Source organism: Littorina saxatilis, linkage group LG1, assembly GCF_037325665.1.
Source record: "Littorina saxatilis isolate snail1 linkage group LG1, US_GU_Lsax_2.0, whole genome shotgun sequence".
NCBI classification, from domain to species: Eukaryota; Metazoa; Mollusca; class Gastropoda; order Littorinimorpha; family Littorinidae; genus Littorina; species Littorina saxatilis.
In genome coordinates, this window is record NC_090245.1 from 54,767,177 (window position 1) to 54,790,023 (window position 22,847).

A 22,847-nucleotide genomic window follows, 5' to 3' on the forward strand; every position below is an offset into this window, starting at 1 on the left:
GTTGACCAAGCTTTTTTTTAGCCGAGACCAGCTGTGCTGCAGCAGGTCACTCAGAATTTTAGTAACTGTGTAAAAAAAATGTGTATCAACACGCCGGAATGCAGGCGTTAGATCGACGTTACAGGAAGCGACTGAAGCTAACACTGTCTGAGCGGATATCCGTACCTGGTCAGATAGAACCATATGTGTGGGTACGGATATATCCGTACCTGGAAGACAATGAGTTAAAGCGGAATGCGGGTGTTCTGTGGGCAGGTGTCGCAAGTACCAGTCACCTCTGCCTCAGGGATGTCACCTGGAAAAGAAGCCTGGAGAATGCTGCAACACTCTCACCTGTCCTTTCCACCCTGGATGTCAGTACAATAGAAAATCAGGTCTTAAAAAGGAGGGAATCTTAAAATGGGGGTAAATTTCCAGAGGCTATGAACAGAAAGTCTGAGAAAAGAGGGTCTTGAAAGGGAGGAAGTCTTAAATGTGGGGGTCTTAAACGGGGGGGGGGGGGGGGGGGGGGGGGGTTCTACTGTGTCCTACGTGCCTATTCCCTCAAACTGTTGATTTCCAACCCACAGGATTACGCCTACCCCCCCCCTGCATTCAGTGTTTTTAGAGTTTGCTTTGGTTTTTTGAAGCATAAAAAATACATGGTAGTTAAAAGAAGCGGCTACAGTTTTTTTCTGGTCTCAACAGAAAGCCACATTAAAGTGGGATGGTGTTTAACAACGAGTGATTGGAGAAAAAGTGGGGTGGAGGTGAGGGGGGTGGGGCATGACTGTGTGTGTGTGTGTGTGTGTGTGTGTGTGTGTGTGTGTGTGTGTGTGTGTGTGTGTGTGTGTGAAGGCAAGTTTAGATCGGAGGGCCTTGAAACAGTTACAGAAAGGATCGAGTTTGGCTGTAGCAGAAAATGAAATACTTGCCTGTGTTTTTCAGTCAATGGATGTTACTACAAGGGCACCTACTACCACCAAGGTGACGTGTGGGACGATGGCTGTGACTACAAGTGTTCATGTGAAGACGCTTCCACTGGTTTCTACACATGTAAAACAAAGTATGTTATCCTTTTTTCCCCTCAGTTTGTAATGGATGTGTTGCGGTGCTTCCTACATTTTCTACACATGTCTTAGTTTGTTTGTTTGTTTGTTTGTTTGTTTGATGTGTCAAACTGTCCACTTCCCTGTTATTCAGCAATCTGAGTGCGATGATTGTCACTGAGACATATTTGGATTCAGAAAATGGTGGGTCGAAAACTTAATTTTCTGCCACCCTGCAGTATACATTATTACATACATTGTGATTTGACTGTAATTCCCCTTTTAGTCAGTCCCTTGGTGGAACATTAAAGACAGGTTAAATTACATATTCTTACCCAACTCACATAGATAGCAATAACTTCGTTTGGTTGCTAAGACATTCAAAAGCACTCTTACATGGTAACATGGGGAGATAACTCTTAAACAAAAACTGCATGTCATATAAGGCATGGTCCATGGTAGTTATCTCCCCTACCGGTGTCCTGCGCATGACTATACTCAAGCTTTGGACTTGACAAGATTTGTGTTAATTCTCCCCAGGTGCGTGACGTGGAACCTGCCCAGTGAGTGCTACCTGCAGACTCCACCAACAGGCAAATGCTGCCCTGTGCCGGTCTGCCCCAGCGGTTTCGTCATCAGCTATCCACCTGGATATACACAGGAGTAGCTTTTCTCACCCGCCCTAGCCCTATACTGACACTATCAGTGATATGTACCAGCAGACGTCATATTGATGTTCCAGTGACTCATGAAACAACACATGACAACATGATTTTGATTAATTATTATACCTCTTCCCTCGTAAGTGCTTCAAAGAGAAGCTGCATATCAGGTACTGAACCGTTCCGTTTTATGTGTGTTGACAAGTAATAAACCGTTTTGAAACTGTCAAGCAACTGTGTTGTGTTACGCTGTAGATAAATGTGAAAATACCTGTGCAACACTAAAACAGTAATGCTTTATTCATGATTGCACACGTTTTAGTGGAGCATTAGCAACACACACACACACACACACACACACACACACACACACATTGTGAATGTAGATAACACTACAAGACACCTTTTTGTTTTTGTATTAAGATTTAATCAATTTTCACACATTTTATAAACAATTCATTGCACTCTTTTTGTGTTATTTTTGACTCACATGCGAAGCAAAAGTGAGTCTATGTACTCACCCGAGTCGTCCGGCCGTCCGGAAAACTTTAACGTTGGATATTTCTTGGACACTATTCAGTCTATCAGTACCAAATTTGGCAAGATGGTGTATGATGACAAGGCCCCAAAAAACATACATAGCATCTTGACCTTGCTTCAAGGTCAAGGTCGCAGGGGCCATAAATGTTGTCTAAAAACCAGCTATTTTTCACATTTTTCCCATTTTCTCTGAAGTTTTTGAGATTCAATACCTCACCTATATATGATATATAGGGCAAAGTAAGCCCCATCTTTTGATACCAGTTTGGTTTACCTTGCTTCAAGGTCAAGGTCACAGGAGCTCTTCAAAGTTGGATTGTATACATATTTTGAAGTGACCTTGACCCTGAACTATGGAAGATAACTGTTTCAAACTTAAAAATTATGTGGGGCACATGTTATGCTTTCATCATGAGACACATTTGGTCACATATGATCAAGGTCAAGGTCACTTTGACCCTTATGAAATGTGACCAAAATAAGGTAGTGAACCACTAAAAGTGACCATATCTCATGGTAGAAAGAGCCAATAAGCACCATTGTACTTCCTATGTCTTGAATTAACAGCTTTGTGTTGCATGACCTTGGATGACCTTGACCTTGGGTCAAGGTCACATGTATTTTGGTAGGAAAAATGTGTAAAGCAGTTCTTAGTGTATGATGTCATTGCTAGGTTTAGTTATTTGACCTTGACGCTGAAGGTCAAGGTCATGTAAAGGTCAAGGTCAAGCATGTGAGTCGTATGGGCTTTGCCCTTCTTGTCAGTGTTCAATTGCACAAGAAAAGTCAAAATGACAACTGCAAAGCACATCTATAAAAATAAGAAAATGTAGATGAACATATGTATTCCACAACCTATCCTGCTAAAAATTCAACAAAACAAAAGATGTGCTCAAAAATATACCCACACAACCTTACGTTGATTTGAACACACACACACACACACACACACACACACACGCACTGTAGACACACACAGTGTTGGAAAAAGATAGCACTAAATGCAAAATTTATGTCAAAAGGAAATAATTTGTATTCCCTTCATGATCCATTCTTAATGTCTATCACAAGCCTAGTATCTGTAGCTCAGTATTCCTGTGGAAGGAATGATGGGCGAGTGGATGGATTGACAACTGCATAGCACATCCATGAAAATGAAAGAATGTACCAGATATATTCCACAACCAATCCTGCTTCATAATAAAATGTAAAGACATGCTCAAACATATACCTACACAATCATAACGTTGATGCATAGAGACACACACACACACACACACACACACAGTGCTGAAAAAGACAGTACTGCATGCAAACCACTTCTTTTAAATTATAATCACTGTTATACACTCTGTAACCCATGTATCATACTATCTTAATATTTCAGATAAACATGATACATGTACCTGCACCTCTTGTGTATTCACGTGCAAAACTGCATAGCACTTCTGTGAAAGTATTACCGTACTTTCCGGGTCATAAGGCGCGACTTTTTTCCTCGAGTTCGACCCCTGCGTCTTGTATAACGAAGCGTCTAATCCGTGTATGAAATACGAAAAAAAATCAAAGAGACCGCCTGAGTACCAGTCAAACAACTTGTGATAATGCATGTTTCAGCTACTAGGTACTGCCCTGGCCAAGTTTCCTGGAGCTCTCAAGCCACCCAGCTATCACAATGCCTGCCTTTGATCTGGCCGCACACACAGAGCACACATAATTATTTCCACTCTGTTAAACTCGGTCAGTGACCGGTCACTGACCCGGTGCAGGAAGTATTTCCTCTCTCAGATATGACAGGGGAACCACCTCTCATGGCAAAAACTGGGTCATTGACCCCTGGGAAGAAGGTCGTGTCTATAAACAAGGCCACCCAGCTATCACAATGTCTTTGATCTCCCCGCACACACAGAGTTCGACTCTGTTAAACTCGGTCACTGACCGGTCACTGACCCCGAAGCAGGAAGCGTTTCCTCTCTCAGATATGACAGGAACCACCTCTCATGGCAAAAACTGGGTCATTGACCCCTGGGAAGAAGGTCGTGTCTATAAACAATGGACCTGGCTTTGATCTCGCCGGCTTATTTTCATTCTTCGACTACCGGTATACTTTTTCAATTTTGGTGCGCCCTATCGGCCCCCTGCGTCCAATGGGTGACTGGATTACAAATTTTTTTAAAAAGAAGGGGGTGCGTCTTAGATAACGAAGCGCCTTGTCACCCGGAAAGTACGGTATGTATAGGATGTGTTCCACAACCAATCCTGCTGAATAAATGTATAAACAAGACACGCTTGCACCATACATGTCGATGTGCATCAACACACGCATGCCCGCACACACAAACACACACAACCAGGCAAATCAAGTATATCCCCAGTCTCTTATTTACCTACTCACAATCATCTCCCTTTCAAATACTCAGGAAAGACATTCGCAACAAGCTCTTTTTTGTTAACCTTCCCCATAGCATTTCGAGGCATTTCAGGCAGGCAGCGCAATTCAGTGGGGATCTGATAGGGCGGAATAACATTGAGGGCCCAGGTTTTCAATTCTCCCAGAGAAAGTTCTCCCCCATGTTTTACCACGACGACAGCAGCGACCCTTTGACCCCAGGTGATGTCGGGCAGGCCGACCACAGCACAGTCGCTGATCGCTGGATGGGTGAGAAGGTGCCGCTCGATGTCAAGGGCGCTGATTTTGTAACCGCCGCTCTTGATCACATCCACAGACGTTCTGCCGATGATCTTGTAGAACCCATCGCTGTTAACTGTGACGGTATCACCTAAACAGTCAAAAAAATTAATTTAAAAAAAAAGATAAAAGGCATCATGTCCAGGGGTAAGTTTTCCCCGTGTGTTTGTTTTCCTCTTTGGGATAGCATATCAAATATGCATAGGTGACACCTCAATTGATGACTTGTACGCATTATATTGACGTCGAGACAGTGCAAAAGAATATGCAGGTTATCACTGCCGAGACAAGGAATTGCCATGCCATGCAAGTCTCCAGTGGGATGTAGTCTTAATTTATCCCATGAGAAAAACACATCTTTTTGCAGTGCACTCTTAACAAAAAATTTTAAAAAAGAAAGCCAAGGTAACAGACTTTTTCCCACCTTTTCACAGATTTTTTTCCGAACACTGTGGATGGATTATTTTATGAACAAGGTAACACAGGTTTAGACAGGTCAAGAGTTTTATCTGTCGACGGTCTCGACAAAAAGAGATCACAATCCTCTAGTGTGCATGCATGTTTCTAGCATGCAAATACAAGAACTATATTTGCAGGCTAAAATGACTGAGACAAAGAAGCAGCTCATAGGACAAGCAAAATAAAGGCAGATAGTGCATGAGAGACAGAGTGTGTGTGTGTATGAATGTGTGTGCATGTGCACAAACACAAAAGCACTTCCACTCAGGGAGAAAACTGAATAAAGCGCAAACTGGCCCTTATACTAACATCATATACAGGGGTCAGGTTAGTGCACATTTTTTAGTAAACATTGCATTTTTTAGGAGCCATGCATACGCATTTTAGCCTTATCGTTGCCTGAAATACATGTAGGTCTTGATTTGCAAAGACATGCATATCGCTCAAAGTCAGACTTCTTCTTCTTCATTCATGGGCTGAAACTCCCATGTTCACTCATGTTTTTGCACGAGTGGATTTTCACGTGTATGACGGTTTTACCCCGCCATTCAGGCAGCATATACGCCAATTTTGGGGGAAGCGTGCTGGGTATTTTCGTGTTTTTATAACCCATTGCACTCTGACATGAATTACAGGATCTTTTCCGTGCGCACTTGGTCTTGTGCTTGCGTGTACACATGAAGGGGGGTAAGGAACTAGCAGGTCTGCACATTAGTTGGCCTGGGAGATCGAACAAATCTCCACCCTTAACCCACGCTCAAAGTCAGACCAACCCTCACTCATGGATCGTTTTCCCTATCAAGGTGAAAGCTGGGTTTTCATATCCTGCTCACCTGTTTTGAACCATCCATCAGGAGTGAAAGCTTCTTCGGTGGCCTTGGGTCGGTTCCAGTACTCCTGAAAGACGCTCGGACCTTTCACAAGAAGTTCACCAGACTCCTCTTCCTGACCTGCGCAACCATCAAAACTTCGCTTACATTTCTGTTTGTAACAATGGCGTTACTACTGTTTTTAATCGACAATTTCTGGAGAAAAAAACTCTTGTCGGGTTTGCAATGGTTTTGAAAGAGTGAATACCCTTGCTTTTACTCAGACAAACATTAGAGGGGCCAATCACTAGCAAGGGGTAGGTCAGAAACACATGGACAGGAGCACGTGTGAATTTATTTGTCAGAGGAAAAGCAAGGGTATTCACTGTTTCACAACCCATACCAACCCAACAGAGTTATTTCCAAAAATTGTCTATTATTAAGGGCTGAAAACTAGTAATTGCTGTTTATCTCTAACTGGGATTTTCCCCATCGACATCAAAGTGTGGCAACAATTCTTGCTTACCCTTTTCCACTGTGGTTCGATGGGCATTTCCGTGAGCGATGCCATCATATCCATTCTTGGAATAAACGTTGGGCTTGGCAATGCACACCTCCACAGACGGGAATGGCTTGCCAACAGTACCTGAATACACACACACAAACACGCACAAGCACGCACACACACACACACACAATACATCATATTACAATCGTACAAGACCAAGTACAGGAATAGCCTGATGATCATACCTAAGAAACAATGTGTTGACATGTTAATATTTTGCATCTGGCACTTTGTGCAATATGATGAAACAAAATGTTTCAACTTTGCCAGAAGATTTTGTTCTTTTTCTCAACCCCAACCCAGCTCTAAGACCCAACAAAAACAACAATTCATGTAACAACAAACTTGTTCAATGTTGAAAGATGGTGTACAATGTGAATCACATAAATTGTTCTTTGTGTCATAACAAAAATAGGTGAAGCTGATGCTTTGTAAAACAATGAAGAAAGTTATCTCAGCTCTGTACCTGGTATGCGAGGCCCCGAAAGAGGGTTGGTAAGGGCCATACCGATCTCCGTCATCCCGTAGCGCTCCAGAAGGCAGTGACCGGTGATGCTCTCCCATTTCTCCATCACCGGCTGAGGGAGGGCTGCCGACCCGCTCACCATCAACCTGGGGATGAATGTAGTACAGCTCGGTGATAATTAATTCCTCCTTTTGTTTTCTTTCTTTCTTTATTTGGTGTTTAACGTCGTTTTCAACCACGAAGGGTTATATCGCGACGGGCCTTTTGTTTTGGCTGTGTCACACATACATACACACACATAAACATGCACGCACACACACATATCATATACACACACATGCATACACACACTCACACACAACATGCACACACACAAACACACACACGTATACACACACATTCAGTATTGGCTTCGTCTCATACTCTCACTCACACACACACACACACACACACACACACATACCATTCCCATGCATAAAAAACCACCAAAGTGTCCACTTACCTGATGCGAGTCATACAGACGGATCGGATGTACTCCCCAGCCAGTCGAGAGCCCCGCCCCCTGTGCAGATGCTCCTCATAATGCTGGATGAGTTTGGCATAGATTGTGGGAACTGCCATGAACAGGTTGACTCTGACACGGTTTGTTTGGCTCATTGGGTTGACCAGACAACTCCACACCTGTAAAGAAACAAATCTTTGGGCCACTAAGGATACACTTTTGATTCAGTTTAATTGTGCCCTTATTCTTTGCTTATTATTGTTTCATGATACTCAATTTGAATTCAAGTTTGACTTAACCAGAGAAACCGAACTGTTTGGCCTTAATTGTCACCTAAAATATAAAACAAATGGGGGAGGGTTTCATAATTACAAATTATGTTTCAGGAACGAGTTGAAAACATTGACAAATTATACAGATCTCATGAAGTTGAAAAATATCTACCGGTAAACTAAAAATGATTAGAAACCACAAGATGAGAAGTAAGCTGTGGTGTGTATGAGGAATGATTTTAGCTTTGCTCAATATATTGCTGCACATTTAAATTCAACAACACTCAACATAATAAGCAATTGTACAAAATCGTTTTTTAAAATCTGTATCATATATCATATGACAAATTATCACACAAAACTACTTTCTCATGCACAGTTTAGAAAGGCTACCTTTGGTCGTCCAGTTTTTTTTTTTTAAGCAACAACCAATCTTTAGGTATGAACCTTGACGGGCGCTGTGGCGTGGTGGTAAGACGTCAGCCTCTTAATCGGAAGGTAGAGGGTTCGAATCCCGGCCGCGGCTGCCTGGTGGGTTAAATGTGGAAATTTCTCCAATTTCCCAGGTCAACTTATGTGCAGACCTGTTAGTGGCTTATCCCCCTTCGTGTGTACACGCAAGCACAAGACCAAGTGCGCACGGAAAAGATCCGATCCTCAGAGTTCGGTGGGTTATAGAAACACGAAAATACCCAGCATGCTTCCTCCGAAAGCGGCGTATGGCTGCCTTAAGCTTCAGTCACACACGCGATTCAATCATTCAGATTCAATTGCGCGATTCAATCTTGAGCCGATCACACATCACATCGAAGGCCACTGACCCGTCACACGATGAACGATAGACGAACGATTGACGAACGATTGACGAACGATAACTCCACGCGAGCGGGGCGGAAGTGACGTGTCACAGTTATGTTATATGAAGTCTTATATCGCGCGCGTATCTCCAGACTCGGACTCAAGGCGCAGGGATCTATTTATGCCGTGTGAGATGGAATTTTTTACACAATACATCACGCATTCACATCGACCAGCAGATCGCAGCCATTTCGGCGCATATCCTACTTTTCACGGCCTATTATTCCAAGTCACACGGGTATTTTGGTGGACATTTTTTATCTATGCCTATACAATTTTGCCAGGAAAGACCCTTTTGTCAATCGTGGGATCTTTAACGTGCACACCCCAATGTAGTGTACACGAAGGGACCTCGGTTTTTCGTCTCATCCAAAAGACTAGCACTTGAACCCACCACCTAGGTTAGGAAAGGGGGGAGAAAATTGCTAACGCCCTGACCCAGGGTCGAACTCGCAACCTCTCGCTTCCGAGCGCAAGTGCGTTACCACTCGCCCACCCAGTGAACATGGCAAACGCGCTTTGCGAGAGCAGACGCTAATGTTCGAACATCGCTCTACCTTTCTGAAAAATACCTTTCAGCATTACGCCTTTGCGAGAAATAAAGTTCCCAGACAGTTGCAATTAATGTTTCCTGACCGCTGTACATGCCTAAAACGTCTCCTTTATATCTGAGTAAGAAACTGTTCTTCCAAGAAGTTTTGAATCGACGAAGAGACTCTGTCCGCCACTGTCCGCCATTATTTTACGTCACGGCGTGAAGGACGCAACGACGCGTTCTGATTGGCTCTGCCCCTGCGACTGACTGACGACTGGGTCGCAGGAATAGAACAAGTTCTAAAGCTCAAAGCTACGAGGGAATCGCATGAGACTGAGTCGCAGACTTGTCTTAGCTATTTTTCTTGATTCAGTCGCCCGTGTGACAGGGTAAATCTCACGATTGAATCGCGTGTGTGACTGCCCTCTTAGTGGCGGGGTAAAAACGGACATACACGTAAAATTCCACTCGTGTTTTTGTACGTGGGAGTTTCAGCCCACGAACGCAGAAGAAGAAGAAGAACCTCCCGCAGTGACTTATAACCTGAAGCAACTCATCAATTGATTTGTTAGAATTTTTTTCCCAGGCGGGTGTTCTTTTATACATTGTGACTTGTAGATCTCCTATTCGAGTTTAGAGACCAAAGGACAGTATGAAATGTCCTTTCTTGGCAGGTGTCCACTGATATGAGGGGCCTTACAATACAGGTACCACTATACATAAAATAAAAACTATAACACATATTGATATATTACAGCAGCTGCTGCCACTACTGGCATTCTCATGCATTATAAAAGTGCCATCAGTTACTGGAAAAAGACAAGATAATCTTAGTTTTATTTTTAGGATGGCAACAAAATTCTCCACACATCATTCTTTAAACTCATCACCCACCCCCTCCACCCCCACCCCCATTATTCTGAAATTCACCCACCTTGTGGGGGTCAAACATGGGCAGCATCAGACAGGTGGCACCAACTTGCAGAGGGGTCATGAGAGCGTTGACGACCCCATGCACATGGTGGAGAGGCAGGACATGGAGAATGACGTCTGCAGCTGACCACGCCCACGCTGTGGTCATGTTGGACATCATGGCACACAGGTTGCCATGGGTCAGCACCACCCCCTGAAGTCAAGGGCAAAGTGAACACAGTCCTAACTGCTCTGGCGACCACCGCTGCATAACGATCTACCTTACAACCACCCCAAAGGACCCCACACAAAGTTTTGTTCTACTTTTTGTTTCAAACAGGCCAATATCTGCATAAAGTCCACATATTACATTAATATCACTATCACATTCAAAAGCACACATGCAGGTACGGTCTACCACCAAGGGACCGACCAAAAATGTTCGTTATAGACAGGTGGTCGATATGGAAAGGTGAATTTTATGGTAAGAAAAACTTGTCTGGATCGAATCATTGGGAGTGGTCGTATTGAGCATGTATGAAGTACAATATATTACGAAAGAAAAATTGCCGGTTTTCTGACTTACCCTATTCTATCCGCCCAACCTAACCAACCTATATATCTACCCGAACTGTTTGGCCTTAATTGTCACCTAAAATATAAATCAAATGGGGGAGGGTTTCATAATTACAAATTATGTTTCAGGAACGAGTTGAAAACATTGACAAATTATACAGATCTCATGAAGTTGAAAAATATCTAAACTAAAAATGATTAGAAACCACAAGATGAGAAGTAAGCTGTGGTGTGTATGAGGAATGACTTTAGCTTTGCTCAATATATTGCTGCACATTTAAATTCAACAACACTCAACATAATAAGCAATTGTACAAAATCGTTTTTTAAAATCTGTATCATATATCATATATATATATATATGACAAATTATCACACAAAACTACTTTCTCATGCACAGTTTAGAAAGGCTACCTTTGGTCGTCCAGTTGTTCCACTAGTGTAGATGATTAATGCTGGGTCATTCTTAAAGCCATTGTTGAATTGGTGGAGATCATACCAACGCTTTGGGCGTGTCTTTTTGGCCTTGCCACTGCGTTTGGGGCTTGTGGCTTTGTCCGCCACAAACCATTCATTCACTTCATAGTTACAGGTCAACTCACTGTCATCAATCACTCTCAGTGGAGTGTTCAGCTGTTGAGCCAGTGGGCTAAGCTTGTCAGCGAAACACTGTGAAGCCACCAGAGCGGAGCAGCCAGAGTCTTGTATGAAATACTCCAGCTCTGACGCAGGGTGGGATTTGCAGAGGGGAACCCCAACGCCATTTGCCATCCATACTGCAAACTGCGTGACCACATAACTTACGTCATTCTCACACAGATAACCGACGCGTGCAAGTTCTACGTTGTCTGAAGAACTCCCGCACAAGTCAAGCAAGTCTTTGGACAATCTTGTACCAAGATGGAGGATGTCGTCATAGGTAAACTGCCCGAAGCGATCCAGGATAGCAGTGCGTCCAAGATGCCTTTCTGCTGACAGAAATAACGGTGAGACAAGCCCTGTCCTTTTTGAGCCAGCAGTAGATCGAGCCTCTAAAAACCAACTCTGTGAAAATTGTCTTGTCCCCACTTTTCGCTGAATCTGTGTCTGGTAGTGTGTCTCCGTGAAGGGTAAGCCCTGCCGGCGCCATCTTCGTGGTGTTTGAGAATGGAGGGTACACACTGTTGCTCTCCTTCTTGCCTCTGTATGACACAGCCAATGTGCAAGCTTTGGTCCCTGTCCCAGCAGTTTAAACCTGCAGAACACGAACACACACGCCGTAAACATTCAAAAATTAAATGTTTTACCGACACATTCACATGAAATAAAATTTAAAAGAATGCCACTGGAATCCGAGCTATGAATTTAACACACTAAAGTTCAAGATTACCGTAAAAGTTTGGAACTTTTCTTTATTAGATCTGTGAAAACGACCTTGCAAACACTGAAATAGCATAGTTTCTTTTTCAGATTGTGACAATTTGTTTTTAATTTCTAGTTGTTGCAGGACTGTCAATAAAACAGATACTCTTTCAAAATTTACTTTGCGCATCAGTTGAGATGCTTTCAAAATGCAAAAGACTGCATAACAAGTTAAAGCAGAGTTTCTGAATGAGAGAACGAAATGAAAACTAGAAAACCTCATCATCGGTTCCAATGATGTCAAAGGTCAAGTAGAGACATGAGAGTGACGTCCCTTTAATATTATACAAGGGAAGTCACTTTCAAAAGATATTCTCTCCATGTATTTTATTTCGGGGAGTTACGTTTTAAGATTTAAGAAATTATGGCAATCTCATAAGACCTGTGGGATCTTCAATTCCCTTTAGCCGAAAATTTAAACAAATCAAATCAACAACAAAAATGCAGCGAAGAAAGGAGAACACTATCATTTCCTTGTTAAGATTAACCACTTTCAAATCGAAAGTAAGAGGAGGAGACAGTAACCAATTTTGCAGAATACTTCATCACGTCCTTGTGTATTATGTCACAAGTAACAGTAAGCTTTGCATGACATGACACAGTAGGAGACGGGAGGCGGGGTAAGGGAACAAGAGATAAAAGGGGTGGAGTGGGGTGGTGGGGGGGGGGGTGGGGGGTAAGGGAACTAGCGCCGATGAGAGGGGAGAGGGGGGGGGGGGTGGTAAGGAAACAAGAGATGAGAGGGACAAGTGAGAGAGGACAAGTGCGGGTGGGGTAAGAGAAGAATAGATGAGAGGGGTGATGGGGAGAAGGGAGAAGGTTAGGGAAAAAGATATGAGAGGCCGGTGAGGGGGAGAAGTAGGAGAGGGGAGGTGGGGTAAATTAGGTACAAGTGATGACTGAAAGGGCCGAGGAGGGGGGGGGGAGTGAGAGGGAGGGGGAGATTAGAGGAGTGAGGGGGAGAAATGAGAGAGGGAGGTGGGTAAGGGAACAAGAGATGAGAGAGGTGGGGGGGGGGGGGGGAGAGAACTTGAGACTGAGATGGGTGGGGTAAAGCCGCGGGAACAAGAGATAAAAGGGGTGAGGGGGTGACTGAAGTGAGAAAGGGGCCGGGGTTGGGTGGGTAAGGGAACGAGCGATGAGGGCAGGACCTCAAAGTGGTGAGCGAGCACTACTATCCTGGATGATGCAGCGGGCCTTTCGCACCACACGTCGTTCATACAGCACAGTCAGTCCTTCCTGTCTCACCCCCACAATCTTACCACATGTGTTCACCACCCGCCCAAGCACATTCTTACTCTTCACACACAGACCTCCATACCGGGAGCCAGTCGTTTCGGCCCAAAGACGTTTCGGCCCAAGTCGTTTCGGCCCCAATTTACCAAGACGTTTCGGCCCAAATGGTCGTTTCGGCCCAATGGGCGTTTCGGCCCTAGGACGTTTCGGCCCTCATTTCCAAAAAACAATTTTCTTACAAACTTATTTACAAATTATGTTTTTTCTTACAAAAATTCGCGAACACAAAAGACAACGAAAAGCAGACGCAACATAACACGGAACGAACAAGGTTTGTTGCGTCTGCTTTTTGTTGTCTTTTGTGTTCTTGTTTTTCCTGATGAAGCTTCCATAAGCGAAAATTCGTACCGTCTTGTCTCGTTCTTGTATTGGTGAGTACAGTATTCCTTTGTTTTTTAACTTTAAAAATTATGATCAAAATTAAATTTTCGAAATCAATTTAAAAACACTTTTATCTTATTTCTTGTCGGTTCCCGATTCCAAAAACATATAAATATGATTATGTTTGGATTAAAAACACGCTCAGAAAGTTAAAACGAAGAGAGGTACAGAAAAGCGTGCTATCCTTCTCAGCGCAACTACTACCCCGCTCTTCTTGTCAATTTCACTGCCTTTGCCACGAGCGGTGGACTGACGATGCTACAAGTATACGGTCTTGCTGAAAAATTGCATTGCGTTCAGTTTCATTCTCTGAGTTCGACAGCTTGACTAAATGTTGTATTTTCGCCTTATTTTACCGATTGAGATTCGCCAATACCGATAAAAATACGATGGGTGCTCGGTCAGACCTCGGACCCAATAACTATTATTATTATTAGGTCCGTGGTCAGACGTACCGATTGCTAATTGGTTTGACCGGGCAATAAAATAAAGAGTGGAAAAAATCCTCTAAAAGAATACATGGTCTGTACAAGAAAGAGATAGAGATAGAGAGAGAGAGAGAGAGAGAGAGAGAGAGAGAGAGAGAGAGAGAGAGAGAGAGAGAGAGAGAGTCTGGAGTCTGGAGTCTGGATGGTTTATTGATTGGGCCTTGGGCCCATTTCAATTCGGGGTGTACACATTTTCATCATTCATGCTTCATGAAAAATAATCATTGTAATATTAATCATAATAAAATAAATCATCATCATCGTAATGACAGTCGACATGACGACTGTGGAAACAGGCATAAATTTACAACAGCAAAACGTTTGGAAAAGGACAGTAAGCATCAGCACAAAATCCAGTCTCTGTCGCACTTCACTCATGTCTCTCTGTCCTCTTTCCGTCCATCCATCCATCCATCCAGCCATCCATCCATCCATCCATCCTTCTATCCATCTCATGTCCCTCTGTCCTCCATCCATCTAATCAACCGTCTGACTGTCCAACCATTCATCCGTCATCCATCTATTCATCACTCCATCTATCCCTTCACATGCCCTTTCACACGCAAATCTGCAAGCAGTTATATGCATAATCGTTGCATCTCTGATACATAGCATCACATTAACGTTTTCAAAAAAGACAAAACTTTATTACTGTTTTTTAAGCAATTGACAGAAAGCAGCAAAAATAGCATACACATAAAACAAGATCGTGCAATATCTCATATTCACTGTCCCCACTCACTGCGTATTTTAAACGCGTTCATGATGAAGTTTGCAAGTCTAAGTAATATTGATCTGTTTGGTGTCGCTAGAAGTAGCGCCAGTTTAAAGCTTGATGGGCGGTTGTAATATTTGGCAGGTATGTAGTACTCGCGAATACCAGCATATTTTGGACATTTCAAAACAAAGTGAATTTCATCTTCGGTCTCGTTTGCGCAGAATGGACACAAGTAATCTTCAGCAGTTGACGACCGAGTGTGTCGTAATCGATGCACTTTGAGTGGCGAGACACCAAGTCTTAACCTAATCAGGCAGTTTCTTGCTTTGACGTGCTTCAGGTCATTTAAGTATGAAGACATAGATAAGGCTGACTTGAAAGTGCTATAGAAAAGGAATCGTTCTTTACTTTGTACTGTTTCTATCCACTCGTGCTTGTATAATGTGACTAGTCTGTTCTTGAATTCCGTTATGAACGCATTTTCATTTCCAACGCCTTGTTGAATCCAAACTTGGTCAAAGCCGTATTTGTACAGCACATAGCAAACTGATGACGCCCATGTTCTTTTATTTTGTTCGTGTAAATAAAGCAGCATTTTATAAGCTTTTTGTGGCAATCGATGACTAGGCATTTTCAGGGTGCGCAACCAAAATCGTATGGACTTAACAAACGTGTTGACAAATAACGGGTGTCTGCCAGTTTCTCCATACACAAGTGTGTTTGGTGTTTTCATGCTTGTGTTCAGAAACCTCTGGGTAGTCTCTAGTTCATTTTCATCTAGAGAGAGAGAGAGAGAGAGAGAGAGAGAGAGAGAGAGAGAGAGAGAGAGAGAGAGAGAGAGAGAGAGAGAGAGAGAGAGAGAATGAGAGAATGAGAGAGAGAGAGAGAGAGAGAGAGAGAGAGAGAGAGAGAGAGAGAGAGAGAGAGAGAGAGAGAGAGAGTTGCATGGCGGCTTGTTGTGACAGGTGTCATGTTGATACAATACGGTTGCCATTGTCTCATGGAAAACAAATTAACGAGGCTTGGTGTCACAAGGTCGTGTTAACGAAACGTCGTAGGGTAGAGAGAGTGAGGGGCGCATCCGGCGTGGGGTTGTAGGACTTGGGGATTGATATGACGTTATAACCGACATGGATGAGTGACGTTATAACTGGGTGACGTTATATCCGGTGACGTTATATCCGAGGTTAAAATAGTCTTGGAAAGAAGGAATTGAGCCGGGACCGGTGTTTGGGTGACGATATAACGGGGTGACGTTATATCCGGCGACGTTATAAACGAAGTAGACCCGGCTGTACCTGGGCTTACAGTTGGCAATGACTGCAAATCATTATGTTAACCGCTTTTGTGTTCCAGCTGTTTTATTAGTTTCTTAGGAACCGCCGGCTGTCAGCGCAAAATGTAAAACGTTTCTTTATGATTGATAAGTGCAGTGCCAAAAATTATGTTTTGTCTCTTTGTCAGAATTTGACGGCATGTTGTTTAGTAAAGTTTCATGTAGAATAACAGGCCGTTTGACTGCACATTTCATTTGGGTTCAATCCTTTGTTGTGAATAAAATCATTGCTTTGCGGTTGTTATTTAAATAACCTTTCTCTTGTCTTGCCATCTTTCATTGTTTTTCAATATGTGGTTCAACCTTTTTTTGTGAATAAAAACTTCAGACTGTTAACAACTGTTCCGTTAATAAATTGGCTGTATGGAATCTGTTTTCTATATATTAAAATACCATATACAATTATTTTACATATTCTCGCACACTACACATTCAAACAGCTACAGAGGAAAAATTATTGCTTAACGTCCTCTTAGACCAACTGGTCTATATTGTGACAGGTATTCAGGGGCGGATCAGTTGCTTTGTAAGGGGGGGGCACTTTGAATCGAAAGTGAATGTGATGGGCGCGACGCGCCCGAATTTGCTAGGGGGGTCCGGGGGCATGCCCCCCGGAAATTTTTTTTGCCCAAACACTCGGAAGCAAAATGGTGCCATCTGGTGCCATTTAAACTTAGAAATGGTCATAGAATCAGCATGGAAAAATCTTTTTTTTTTCTTCTTTTTTTTCAGGGGGGGGGGGCACGTGCCCCCTGTGCCCCCCCCCCCCCCTCGTCCGCCCCTGGGTATTGGTAATACGTGTCTGTGAGGGAGAGAGAGCTATACATGTATTCATTCACACGATACCCATTCACACAGCCAGACAAGGACACTGTCGATTTGTTTGAATGTCTTTAATCAGTAATACAATAATTTGTAACGCGCACATATCTCGCCACAAGGCGACTCTGGTAATCTGGATTGAATATGAGCTGTACACGCATCAAGGGCGCTATATTATTATATATAGGTTATATTTATAATATGAATTTTGAGAAGAAAAAAAATTGGGGCCGAAACGTCTTAGGGCCGAACCGTCTTAGGGCCGAAACATCCTGAAATGGGCCGAAACGTCCTGACTTTTAGGGCCGAAACGTCCCAAATGGGGCCGAAACGTCTTAGGCCCGAAACGTCTTGGGGCCGAAACGTCCGGCATTCTCCATACCAGCAGATGAAAGAGAAAGTGAGAATGGATTCAATGAATGAAGTATAGAATGTTTGGAGGATGCGGCTGTTGATATACTCAAGACTGAAATGTTGTTTCCTGGTAAAATTAAGAAGTGAAATTATTTAAGGACGAAAAGCATGTCAGTTTCTTGCATGTGAAGAAAATTGGTGGTAAAATGTAATAGATTTCACCCCCAAAATCGAATTCTTCGAAAACGTGTACTGATCGAGTGGTTACGTCCCTTGAGTAAGAAGGAAAACATTTTAGGATGAATCAAATTTCTAAGTTAAATAAAACAAATTGGTTGGACAAATTTGGCCCCATGAATGTAAGGTACACAAGGTCGCTCATCAGTACTATCGAAGGGTGTTTTTTTGTTCAGTGTAGAGTTTATACTAGATCAACGAGGCCGAGAAGCGAAATATCAACACGGCGTAAGATGAAAACGTCACACCGGCCGGACTACATTTTATGCCACGTGTATTTACTATTCTTCTAAAGATGTAAACAAAACAAACGAAAAACAAAAACACCTGTCTGGATGTACTGTTATTTGTTACCGCCTCTTTGATATGGAGACAAGCAATATATGTTAGTAAATGTGTTTTTTTAGCTGCAACAACAAGAAAAGATAAGTCCTTCTTCTTCTTCTTCCAATAATGTTCAGCGATCAATGAATTGACCATTACTAACATGTTGGCGAAGTGCAAGTGTGTGTCCTTAACAAAGATAAAAAAATAAAAAAATAAATAAAAAAAAATAAAAATAAATAAAAGAGGTGGGGCAGGGGGAGGGCGGAAACAAGAAACAAGGGTTGAGAAACAAGGGAATGGCCTCCCCTGCATTACTTCACATGGGAGAAACATGGCGTCTTTCTAGGGATGTGTGCTACATTTTTGCTCCGTTTTGGTTTGTAGTTGATCAAGATGGAATCTACAAAAGCGGTACGTATTGCAGTCATAAGTTGTAGAACAGTTTTGGTAGACTTTGATAATCGGAAGTATGCTTACCTATTTATCACATAATTCAGTTTACATGATACACAGTACACACATGTATCCTGCATGATCCTGACTGTCTGTGACACGAATTCCATCGAGCATACGTTCAACGCTCACGAGTTATAGGCTGTAGCCGTAGATAAAGTTTACTATTGTAGTTGCAAACTTGTCAAATCATCTAATGGCCCTTTTCGTGTTTTCTTTTGTGGTTGAAATTGCAGTTTCACCTTTGGGATGTCATATAGTGATTATCGTGCCTTGTCTTACGTAGGTCAACGTTACTCGTTAGGCCAATAGGCAATACCACCATACCGTAATATTACCACTCATTACCAGCGAAGTATCCAGACCTGGCATGCCTTTGTGTCTGTAAATAATATTAAAACAATCATTTGTTTTGAATAGCCCTAAAATATATATATTTAGCAGGCGTATAACTAAAAGCATGTTATGCTTCCACGCACGTCATGTACTCATTTCTTGCTCAAAACTCCCACAGCTGTGGTATCTACCAGTGCCAGTACCACAGACATATTTGCCTTTTAAAATCCACTAAGTGGCGAAGTTCTCTGTTAATCAGGTTGTTAATAGTAAATGTCCTATCAGACTCAAGAGTCAGAGCATATCGTACTCAAAAAGCTGTTAGTGTTAAACCGGAATTGACTGAGCTCTTCTAGGACTTGAATTTGAAACACCAAACAAGTATGTCTTCAGGCTTGTATCTTAATTAATAGAGATGTAAGGTACTAAGGGGTATGTCATTGTACAGTCTTGCAGAGTCTCAGTTTGTAAAATTCAATGTAATGTACATCATCACTACATGTGACTTCACAGAGTCAGACGTCTTATAAGATTAGCTGCTTGATAAGATACTAAAAACTTGTATTCTTTAAATGTGTAATGGGTGACACAACTACTAAGTACTAGTACTACTAAAAGATGTGCAAACGCATGCTGCTTTAAGTGTGGGCACAGGGATCGCGTTTACCGGTAATTTCCGGTATTTTACCGGTTAAGATTCGCCAATACCGGAAAAAAAAGTGGATGTCGGTCAGACGTACCGATTGTTATTTGGTTTGACCGGTAAAAAAAAGTACTAATTACAAAAATCGTTTGTCAGTACGAGAGAGAGAGAGAGAGAGAGAGATTTGGATGGCTTGTTGTGACAGCGCTACAATGTTGCGATTATGTCTCCATTGATGACACTTGATGTCAAGGTGTCAAACATGACGTCAAAAATCAGACATCATAGTTTTCGCGCCATTTCTTTCGGTTCCCGGTCCATCGTAAAATCTTTCAGTTTATGTTATAAGGGACGGCGTCTAACTATAGCCGACATAGCATCATACCGGGAAATCACGTACTCACACCAGCTTAGATCTTTGTCTACATACAGTTGATTATTGTGAGGCGAGTCGATTGCGATGAAGAAGCAACGATCTTTACTGTCTTTTCTACCCCCAAGAGGTGAGAAAAGGCCTTTGAATGAAGGAACTGAAAGTGAAAGTACTTCACGGCCTAGTACATCTGCAGAGCCCGAGTCTCAAGCGGCGGCAAAGAAACCAACATCGGCATCTTCCACTGTCAAACGATTTCAGGAAAAATGGTGCAAAGAGTTTCTGTGGTTGCGGACAGAGGGGGAGGGGGAGAACTTTCTCATGTTTTGTGAAGACTGCAAAAAAACACGTCCAAAAAATGGTAACACAAGAGGTTGTCGAAATTTTCAACATTCAACTCAACTCAACTCAACTCAACTCTCGAAGACCATTCAAAATCGCTAAGTCATAGAAATGCTGTTGGCTCTGCGCGTGAAAACTTTTTGACAACAAAGACTAGGCGAAAGTGAAACTGTAACAGTAAGTAACGTGAGTAAGTCTTCCAGTTGCGTGATTACTATTTGCTTTCCTATTTTATTTCGGAAGTCTCTCTCTCTCTCTCTCTCTCTCTCTCTCTCTCTCTCTCTCTCTCTCTCTCTCTCTCTCTCTCTCTCTCTCTCTCTCTCTCTCTCTCTCTCTCTCACACACAGCGGCTGCTGATGTGTCACTGTCAAGTTGTGCGACAGTTGCTTTGAAGGGGGGGGGGGGGGGAGAAAAAACGTCCGCATATCACTGACACTGATTTAATGTATTGTAAGTCATTGTTTGTCTTTTACTGGTTGCCTTGGCAAGCTTACCGATTTTCGTGAGAGCCTTGTAACCAGCTCATGACGTCATACCGGTTTGAAAAATACCTAGCGCGATCACTGTGGGCATCCTGGGTTCCTGACTGGCAATTATAAGCTATAGATGTCAACCCTATGTTTCTGATAAAAACAGTAGCTTTTTCACAGTCAAAGTCTCCTCCAAATCTCATAGGATTAAAATTAAAAGCCTGAATTTCTGCTACTCTTGCAGAGTGAACAGGAGGTAAGATTCTCTGAGGTCAGCTTCCTGGACCTAAGAGGACTGGATGAAGCTGAGAGCCACAAGCTGTACCAAATTCTGGGTGTCCCCTTTCCTGACCAGGAGCAGCAAGGAGTCCTAGGAAACTCCGGTCAGACACAGGCACCTGAACCTTTGGGACACATCGGCACTGACTCACCAATTCAGGTTTGACTCTAAGTCTTAACTTCTTCTTCTTCTTGTCAATCGCTTCTTAAGTTCTTACACTCGGATGTCAGCTCTGGAGATGAAGCTGGTGGTCTTCTGTAGAGCCTTCACGGGTCCATACTGCTTGTCTTGTAGGGGCGTCGGCCTGGGCAAAGTCTCTGTCCTCAGGGGCTAGAGGCCTGGGCAAAGTCTTCTGTCCTCAGGGGCTAGAGGCTCCTGCAATCCTGTAGGATGTGGGCTGTATCTTGTTCTGCCTCTCCACAGGGGCACATGGGGGAGGGCACGGCACGCAAAAGCTTTCTTGTGCAGATGTTGATAATAGACTCTAATAGTACCATTTGGATTTCTGACTAGAAGTACAGTAGTAAATGTCAATCAAATCGATATCCTCATAATTTGAAAGTATATTTCAATTGAAAGTTGTATTGAAAAACTGGCCGAACAACAATTTTAGAATAAAAGTCGCGTGAAGCGATATAAAAACATTTAGTCAAGATCAACGCCACAAACTAGTCATCACCGAGACTACATTCAGATAGTCTCGGGTAAGCATACCGAAGACCGAGACGGGTCACGGTCGCCTCTGCGAAGCACGCGTCCGTAGTAGTAGTACTTACTGAACCTATTTTCTTTCATTCTGAGCACATTTTTGACTCACATGCGAAGCAAAAGTGAGTCTATGTACTCACCCGAGTCGTCCGTCCGGACGTCCGTCCGTCCGGACGTCCGTCCGGAAAACTTTAACGTTGGATATTTCTTCGACACTATTCAGTCTATCAGTACCAAATTTGGCAAGATGGTGTATGATGACAAGGCCCCAAAAAACACACATAGCATCTTGACCTTGCTTCAAGGTCAAGGTCGCAGGGGCCATAAATGTTGCCTAAAAAACAGCTATTTTTCATATTTTTCCCATTTTCTCTGAAGTTTTTGAGATTCAATACCTCACCTATATATGATATATAGGGCAAAGTAAGCCCCATCTTTTGATACCAGTTTGGTTTACCTTGCTTCAAGGTCAAGGTCACAGGAGCTCTTCAAAGTTGGATTGTATACATATTTTGAAGTGACCTTGACCCTGAACTATGGAAGATAACTGTTTCAAACTTAAAAATTATGTGGGGCACATGTTATGCTTTCATCATGAGACCCATTTGGTCACATATGATCAAGGTCAAGGTCACTTTGACCCTTATGAAATGTGACCAAAATAAGGTAGTGAACCACTAAAAGTGACCATATCTCATGGTAGAAAGAGCCAATAAGCACCATTGTACTTCCTATGTCTTGAATTAACAGCTTTGTGTTGCATGACCTTGGATGACCTTGACCTTGGGTCAAGGTCACATGTATTTTGGTAGGAAAAATGTGTAAAGCATGTGAGTCGTATGGGCTTTGCCCTTCTTGTTAGAGTTAACATGACATATCTATCAGTATCAGGGTTCCACATCACGTAGAATTAAGGGTATAATACCCTTTGACCCTCCAAATCACGTACAAGATGCTCTCTGAAGAGGTATAAATACGTAACTGTTTTCTTCCAAAGAGGTAAAAA

General features: G+C 42.7%; 4 protein-coding genes across 6 annotated transcripts in view; 3 read left to right on the top strand and 1 right to left on the bottom strand.

The window, feature by feature from the left end:
• The window catches only part of LOC138974150 (uncharacterized), a 127,960-nt gene extending 126,040 nt beyond the window's left edge, over positions 1-1,920 (top strand). For both annotated transcript variants that reach the window (XM_070346848.1, XM_070346858.1), the window contains 3 exons: positions 256-353; positions 928-1,045; positions 1,569-1,920. In XM_070346848.1, coding sequence (XP_070202949.1) covers positions 256-353; positions 928-1,045; positions 1,569-1,695 — 343 coding nt within the window. In that variant the 3' untranslated portion in view covers positions 1,696-1,920. The remainder of the gene's footprint in view (positions 1-255; positions 354-927; positions 1,046-1,568) is intronic.
• Positions 1,921-2,758: 838 nt separating this feature from the next.
• LOC138974322 (malonate--CoA ligase ACSF3, mitochondrial-like) lies at positions 2,759-12,500 on the bottom strand. The gene is made up of 7 exons (XM_070347042.1): positions 11,291-12,500; positions 10,323-10,514; positions 7,724-7,902; positions 7,222-7,367; positions 6,714-6,833; positions 6,212-6,328; positions 2,759-5,010 (listed from the first exon to the last, which is right to left on the bottom strand). Exons 1-7 carry the CDS (start codon positions 12,140-12,142, stop codon positions 4,628-4,630), a joined length of 1,989 nt encoding a protein of 662 aa, XP_070203143.1. The 5' UTR covers positions 12,143-12,500; the 3' UTR covers positions 2,759-4,627.
• LOC138974345 (uncharacterized) overlaps positions 3,200-22,847 on the top strand; it is a 436,114-nt gene continuing 416,466 nt past the window's right edge. The window contains exon 1 of the mRNA XM_070347067.1: positions 3,200-3,305. The gene's annotated coding sequence lies outside the window, so the exon portion shown is untranslated. The remainder of the gene's footprint in view (positions 3,306-22,847) is intronic.
• LOC138974171 (ubiquitin carboxyl-terminal hydrolase 10-like) overlaps positions 18,559-22,847 on the top strand; it is a 43,856-nt gene continuing 39,567 nt past the window's right edge. For both annotated transcript variants that reach the window (XM_070346878.1, XM_070346885.1), the window contains exons 1-2: positions 18,559-18,647; positions 21,098-21,292. In XM_070346878.1, the coding sequence (XP_070202979.1) occupies positions 18,630-18,647; positions 21,098-21,292 (213 nt within the window). In that variant the 5' untranslated portion in view covers positions 18,559-18,629. The remainder of the gene's footprint in view (positions 18,648-21,097; positions 21,293-22,847) is intronic.

Bases quoted from the DNA above. Each gene is read 5' to 3' on its own strand.
- LOC138974322 (XM_070347042.1), bottom strand. From the start codon at position 12,142: ATGTTTACGGCGTGTGTGTTCGTGTTCTGCAGGTTTAAACTGCTGGGA. The intron at 7,903-10,322 runs GTGGGTGAATTT...GTTTCTTTACAG, and splicing joins CCATGTTTGACCCCCACAAG to GTGTGGAGTTGTCTGGTCAA. The intron at 5,011-6,211 runs GTGAGCAGGATA...TTGACTGTTTAG, and splicing joins TGATGGATGGTTCAAAACAG to GTGATACCGTCACAGTTAAC.